A 7,335-nucleotide genomic window follows, 5' to 3' on the forward strand; every position below is an offset into this window, starting at 1 on the left:
GGTACTGGGTTAGCATAAAAATGTTAACGAGAGCGGAAGAGGGCCTTTCTCGAAGAAGCATTTATACATAAACCCGTACACATGTTCATATATAGTATATATATAATACATATTACACGCTTCTTCGGCTTCATGCACCATTTTCGCTGTGCGATTATAAGGACGCAGAATACAAGACGTACATAATGTCTAGGTGATATGCAGTGTACTATTGGAAACATTTAATTAAACCAAACACTTTTTCAATCTCAACTCAAACAGCAACGTGGTTTGACTTTGCTAAATTTACATGCTCGACGCGTGACCGGCAGGAGTACGCAAGCAGCTGAGAATGAGGAGAGCAAATATTTATAACTCACTTTACATGAATTGTTTATAATTCGCGCCTAAGCAAACATCATCTATACGAGCGAGGCGCACAGCCAACACGCTCGCTTCCGCGAACATGCCTCCACTAACCTCACGACGTTTCGGCTAACCTCGCAAACTCGAGCGAATCACAACAATGCAATTATTGTATCATCCGTGTAATAACTATATTACATAATGACTGGATAATTTAGGGCCAACGGATGCAGGTGGATACCATCAAGAAAGAGCGCATGTGTCAAGCTTTGTTGCTGAACTTTTACGAATAAATAAGAACATTCCCCCTCTGGTTCGAGCGTGTAACCAAACTATGCTGCCCCAGCGTACACGATCGTGTAACACCTAAACATAATGACAACTCGACCGCGTAACTCAATCCTACGCGTTCTTAAAAACAGGTTTAGTCGAGGAGACAGACGACGAACATACGTAACATGTAACAGAAGATGTGAACACGCATAAGGAAAACGTAAAGCAATGAGACGAATCTCACGGAGGGGGGGGGGGACAGCCCAATGACACTGGGAGCCAGGACGCACAATGCACGAGAGAGTAGTTGTACATATCAGACGCGTATCGTCAACTTACCCCCCACCTAGAAAGTCATTGGAATCCTTGTGAGAATTAACTAATCGACATGAAGAGATGGCACACACAAAACGAGACACTCCATGAGGACTAACGTTACGTATCAAGACGACACTAACACGCAAACACATTCACAGTACGACAGATTCCCGAGTCTAATCAGTTAAACAGGAAGTAATAAGTGTTGACAAAAGCTGGGTGAAAATAGCACGAAGAGAAGAGCCACTGACAACAGACACATCTTAGGCAATAACTAAATAGCAGAGTACTACACTATGGAAATACACAGAGTGAGGAAGTACACAAAATCATCACTAAAGCCCGTGCAAAACAGGCGATGGCAAATGACACTTCAAGTGTGGGAAAATCGACCAAACAGGGCTCGGGTCTGTATATACAATAAACAGTATATAACATGTTTAAATGCAAATGTGGAGATATAGGAAACTAACCAGTACGTGTTCCATCTATATATGCACAATAACTCCCCCTAACAGTTACACCTCTGGCATTTTCAAAATAATAACAGTTATTAAAAACAATATGTGCACTTCACCATCAATTGCGCAGTTGATATCCACTACATGCTGCCAACGGAAGCCTCAGATTAGTCAAACCTATGGAGCATTCTGCCTCCTACACTGTCTATACTGACTGACTGCACTATATATATATATATGTATATATATATTAACAATTTACCTGTGTAGGTACATAAATAATAGACTACGTAGTTAAAACAATAAATTCACACCCTAACACGCAATGCTGCTTTACTATGTTTTATACTGTGCACTAGCAACTTGCAGGTTGGTTTAATACTACAACGTACGACTTGAAATTCAGAATTGCGCAGTTACAGAAGTTTCGGCTAATGTAACCTGATAACAAGAAAATTTTCGCCGTAAGCCGCCAGCGAACTAGTTATAGTCAGATGGGGTCCGACGACCAAATATATTACGTTTTCAAATCCTTATTACAAGCTCGCAAGCATGTCGAACTTACTCCGCAGTATGGGACGTACCTCTTTGCTAAGCATTATTATCATTAATGGCTGACAAACTGCTGATTACCCAGGTGTCGCTCTCACGGCAAATCTCACATTTATTCGAGAAATAGGCGTGTATATCAGCCAGGACTCTGCAGTGCAGCCGTGCTTTGGCGTGGAACCGTGCGACGGTACACGGGCAGGCGCCATTACTGCCACCATGTGCTCCTCCCAACTTGAAATCATTGCATATGATGTGCATTCGAACAATGGCAAAATACTTCCGAGATATTCACAAGTTATTCACAGATTATTTTCACACGAGAAAACAGCTCGGCTGGATGTATCCAGAAAAAGCCGGCTTTGCCTCTTGGCTGGCCATTCCCAGTTTCGTTACGGTTACTCTCACACCATCTGTTGATATCTCAGAACTAACTTGCTTTCTGTAATTTCTTTCAAATTAAGAGGGGACTATCATGCCCAAGTCGTGTTGTTGTTACATTGTCATTGGCTCCTGTTATATCTGCAGCTGTAGTCGTTACATCCCATTAGTCTATCGGCTGACTGCTGTGACATTCAGACTGGTCGTATGCGGTTACATCCACACTTCCTTTGTGTTTCTATATGTGAGTAGTGCGGATTCTAACTGCTGCAACACCCAGTGTAGGATCTGGCTGTCCTGGCTCACGATGAATCTATCTTCCCCGCTGAATGGATTCAGATTATTGTCCTGAAACAACGTGCACACAATCAGGTACAGTTAATGAAATTGAAGACAGTGAAGAATTTGCCAATAACAGGCTGGAATTTGGCATTAACCATTTTAATATGTACCTGCTTGACCTTGAAAATAAGTTTGTCCTTGACAATGCCAGAGATATCAATGATGTCTTCTAGGTTGACAAACCAGTCAATATCCCACGTGCCCCAGAAACGACACTTCTCTAGCAGGAACACGTGCCTGAAACACAACAACAACAGCAACACATAATGTCACCACCTAAACTAATGCAACTATTCACTGCTGGCACATTTTGTAACCATTTGTAAAGCTGGTCGACCACTTGATTAAAAAAGAATGCATACCATGTTGTGACTAATAACAATATTACGAAACCAGTTAGGCTGCCTCAGTAACAAATGATACCATAATTCATCAAGTCTTACATAGTATTAAAGAATGCATACCGTGTCGTAATTAATAACAATATCACGACATCAGTGAGGCTGCCTCGGCAACAAATGATACACTAGCCAACGTTGGATGCATAGAGCAAGCGTGTGGCTTCCTACCTGTCAGTTATAAGCAAAACGTCAGGCCTCTCCTGCTTGCTGAGGGGCGCGTGCGCGAAATAGACGTCCGACTCGGTGTACTGACCCCTGCACAGCTCCCGCAGCATGCGCTGTCCTACCGCCTGGTAGGGGGAGTACGGCTGCAGGCCCTGCACACAGTAACACGCAGCCGCAACTCAGCTAAACGCGCGATGGTGTGGGTGGACTCTCGGGCGGGAGAGGGGGGTGGGGGCACGGATGTTTCGACATACAGCAGCAGCAGTGATTCAGGACAGCACTAGTTCAATAACGTAAGCGAACAACACCACATTAAACGGCATCACTGAATAAGAAAACGACATCTCGTCAATTTCTGCTTCATTTGGGGTAGGGGAGACCGGGGACAATTGTAACAAGGGGCAAATGTAACAGAGGCCCTCATTCCTAGTAGAAACGTGCTATATGTATACGCTCTTCACAGCGCATGCACATTTCATTGCCCCACATGCTGTCCTGAGGGTAGGCAGGTTTACGCATCGAGAAACATTTGACAGCCAAAACATCGTTTTTTTAGCAGGTAAGTAAAATCTCGAATTACCTAATGTTTTTTTTTCTGGACAAATATGTACTTGAGCTATCACTGTCATTTGTATATCATAAAAAAATAGGTTTTTAGGCCTGTATTTGGTAAAAGTTTCATTGACGAATACTAATGCTAAGATACAAAAACAGCCCCCAAATTATGGCCGTCTCCTCGGGGGCAAATGTAACAACGTGTTAATAATAAAATAATTTTATTGTGGTTCTATAAATTGCTGTTTAATTGTTGAAAATCTGTCCAACGTGTCACCTTTATAAAAAATATAAAAAATCTTTCTGAGGGATATGATTTGTTGGTACAATTGTATGTGTTACAATTGCCCCGTGTTGTGGGGCGATTGTAACACTTGACTTCCAGTTTTGAAATGATAATGGCTTCAAAATAACTTGTTTTACTTAACCCAAACCTAGTCATATTTCAAGCCAAGATATGCATCTTTAATTTCATATACCTTGAAGTAAGAATTTAACTATAATAAAGTTGTTATGTCAGATTTGGAAAAAAGTGTTACAATTGTCCCCGGTCTCCCCTAGTGAAGATGGGCTACATGCAGATCCTATGGAAATTGTAGCTTAGAGATTGGATTCGGTCCACTGCATTACATTGATACTGGCAAAAAATTAATGAGGGGAATAAAATGGCCACACAGTTTGCGCAAGTCGACCACATACGGGAGAATAGGTGATAAAGTATCGTCAGGAGCGAACAATAATATTATCTATTAAATTAATCTATTATCTATTATTATTCACTCCTGGTATCGTCACACTTTTTTTTTAACTTTTTTTTTTAACACTGAGTAAATATAGCTTACGATGTTTTTGTTGATGAACCTTGGGATCCGCGCTCTATATATGACATCCTCACCAAGTTCCGCTGCCCTGCATATGTGCAAACACATCCACGTGTGAATTATGCACACACATTCGCACGCGATTTCTGTTTTTCATGAGTGATGGTTCCTCAAAAGTGAGGTTCCGTTAATGGAAAATAACTAGCTGCCCAATTAACACGATAAAAAGCATTTAGAGACTAAAGCTACGTGGCTAATATACCATAAATGCGATGCAAACTCACCGTTTGACCCCCTCAAATGCCATGGCAACTATATCAATCACTCCTCCGGCTGGCTTAGTGATCAAACCCATAATGCCCTTCCCTACACCCTTGAAGAAGCCTTCTATGCCTTCATCTTGCATCCCTGAAGAATCCAGCCATATACAATTGATTATATGATAAAAAAATATCAAGAAAAACTCGACAATACTGCACACAGATGATACTGTTGTGATATTTCATAATTTTTCATCCCTGGCTATCACTCCATGCATTCTTTAGATATATTAACGTTTATTACTATGATTTTGTCCACGACCCCTAACCTTTTATTGGTTTCGTGGCTATGCCGGACAGTCCGAGGGCCACGCCCATGACGAAGCCTCTTCCTGCCATAATGACAGCTTCTGGTGCGCCCCTCGTTCCCATGGACTGAATACGCAGTCTCCGCTTCTAAAATGAGAACCATATTATCATCACTATTGACATGATTGACACCATAGCAACCAAAATCGTCCGTGCCATCACCCTCGCCATCGTCATCATCATCGTCATCACCATCACTACATCGTCATCACAGCCACACATGATCCATTAGACATAAACGACATGTTAAAAATTCTCAGACAAAACGTATGATTGTATGAAGCCATAGCCACTAATAAGCAAAGTTAATTGCAGTTAACAGTTAAGTGAAGTAACTTGCTGTCACCAGAGTTAATTGCTGGGCCAGATTTGTCAAAAAAGTACTCTATCACTCGAAAAAACGAACATCCATCTAGAACGCAATGCCATTACACAATTCTCTGCTTCCGTCACATGACAGCGTCCTAACGTCACAACGTTTCTCGAGACAGCGACTCTTGAGACAACAGCTCTCGAGATAGCAGCTGTCGAGCCAATGGCTCTCGAGATAGCAGCTGTCGAGCCAATGGCTCTCGAGATAAATGGTTCTCTCGTCTACTTAATTTCGTCGGTCATCTACTCACGTCACAGAATTTTACTGACGCCGAACATGCAAGTTAAAATGACTATTGCAAGTTTTTTGGCTTAGAAAAACTAAATATAGCTAAATATAGTCTCACCTAACAGTGGAAATATCACTGATTACACCAACATTAAAAACACTAAGATTTTATGCAGTTGTAGCATAGAAAAATGGATTTGACCACATCGTAACAGCAATAAATTTTATCAGGTCGCAACTCGCAAAAATCACAAATGGGGCCTTGGCCGAATTGGCAATATTGAAAACAAGTGCATTTAAGCGAGCCTGTACTATGTCTATGGCAGATAGGCGGTGGCACCACTAGCTACTCCATACTACCGGCTGGTTTGAAGATTACAGCAAACGATTGTTTACCATTAGTACCAAACTAGTGGTTCAAAAATTGCATGTTTTTGGTGAATACGAATGTTCTAATACATTTTATTGTTACTCTAGACAATTGCTGTTACTCAAGCAATAACGGTAGGTGTCATGAAAGTGGTGAAAACGCTGGAAAACTCGCAATAATTACTTTGACTAGCGCCTTTACTAACCCGTTTGTAGTCTTCATCCATGGACAGCAACGCGAGCGTATTTCCAAGCGAGCCGGTGATCAGCGCTGCCGAGCCGAACGTGCCTCCCACCACGTGACCCATGAGGCTCTGCACGCCCTGCGAGAGGCTCTCCGTGAACGCCTCCGGACCTTGGATGGAGGCCTGCACGGGAGCGCCGGGAATCGAGATTAGCGAGAGAGCGCGGCACAGACGTCAGCTAGAGACGCAGCGCAGCACGATGTTGAATTGTCAACGATTGGAAAGGCAGATGGAGAGAGAGAGAGAGATGGAGAGAGATGGAGAGAGAGAGAGATGAAGAGAGAGAGAGAGAGAGAGAGAGAGATGGAGAGAAGAGGGAGGGAGGCAGGGCGAGAGGGAGAGGAACAGAGAGGGGGAGAGGGAGGAAGACAGAGGGCGGGAGAGAGAGGGAGGAAGAGAGAGGGAGAGAGAGAGAGAGAGAGAAAGGAAGGGAGAGAGGGACAGACAGGGGGAGGGAGAGTGGAAAAAAATGCATTAAAGCAGGTACAGTAAAACAGGTATAATATACCCACTACTAAATAATGGCCTGAAGTGCGTGGTTCTGTCACAGGAAGCACCTCTCAGCAACTACGGCCATGTTACCACATCACATCGCTTATCTTGCTTGTCCCCTCCCTGCCCCGCCTGTCACCCCGTGCCTTGCTCTCTTCCTCCCTACTGCGCCCTCTCCCTCCCTGCCTCGCTCCCTCCCTCCCCTCCTGCCTCTCTCTCTTCCTCCTCCCCTCCTGCCTCTATCTCTTCCTCCCCGCCTCGCTCCCTCCCTCCCCTCCTGCCTCTCTCTCTTCCTCCTCCCCTCCTGCCTCTCTCTCTTTCTCCCCGCCTCGCTCCCTCCCTCCCCTCCTGCCTCCCTCTCTTCCTCCCCGCCTCGCTCCCTCCCTCC

The 7,335-nt window shown here is 43.8% G+C and overlaps 1 protein-coding gene across 1 annotated transcript in view; it reads right to left on the reverse strand.

Annotated features, from left to right (window-relative positions):
* Positions 1 to 320: 320 nt before the first annotated feature.
* LOC106815038 (vacuolar protein sorting-associated protein 13A-like) overlaps positions 321 to 7,335 on the reverse strand; it is an 8,036-nt gene continuing 1,021 nt past the window's right edge. Inside the window, exons 2-8 of the mRNA XM_014819464.1 lie at positions 6,417 to 6,578; positions 5,201 to 5,327; positions 4,896 to 5,019; positions 4,633 to 4,699; positions 3,239 to 3,387; positions 2,780 to 2,906; positions 321 to 2,675 (exon numbers count right to left, since the gene is read on the reverse strand). Coding sequence (XP_014674950.1) covers positions 2,541 to 2,675; positions 2,780 to 2,906; positions 3,239 to 3,387; positions 4,633 to 4,699; positions 4,896 to 5,019; positions 5,201 to 5,327; positions 6,417 to 6,578 — 891 coding nt within the window. The 3' untranslated portion in view covers positions 321 to 2,540. The remainder of the gene's footprint in view (positions 2,676 to 2,779; positions 2,907 to 3,238; positions 3,388 to 4,632; positions 4,700 to 4,895; positions 5,020 to 5,200; positions 5,328 to 6,416; positions 6,579 to 7,335) is intronic.

This window comes from Priapulus caudatus, unplaced genomic scaffold (assembly GCF_000485595.1).
Source record: "Priapulus caudatus unplaced genomic scaffold, Priapulus_caudatus-5.0.1 Scaffold1027, whole genome shotgun sequence".
In the NCBI taxonomy this organism is placed as follows: Eukaryota; Metazoa; Priapulida; class Priapulimorpha; order Priapulimorphida; family Priapulidae; genus Priapulus; species Priapulus caudatus.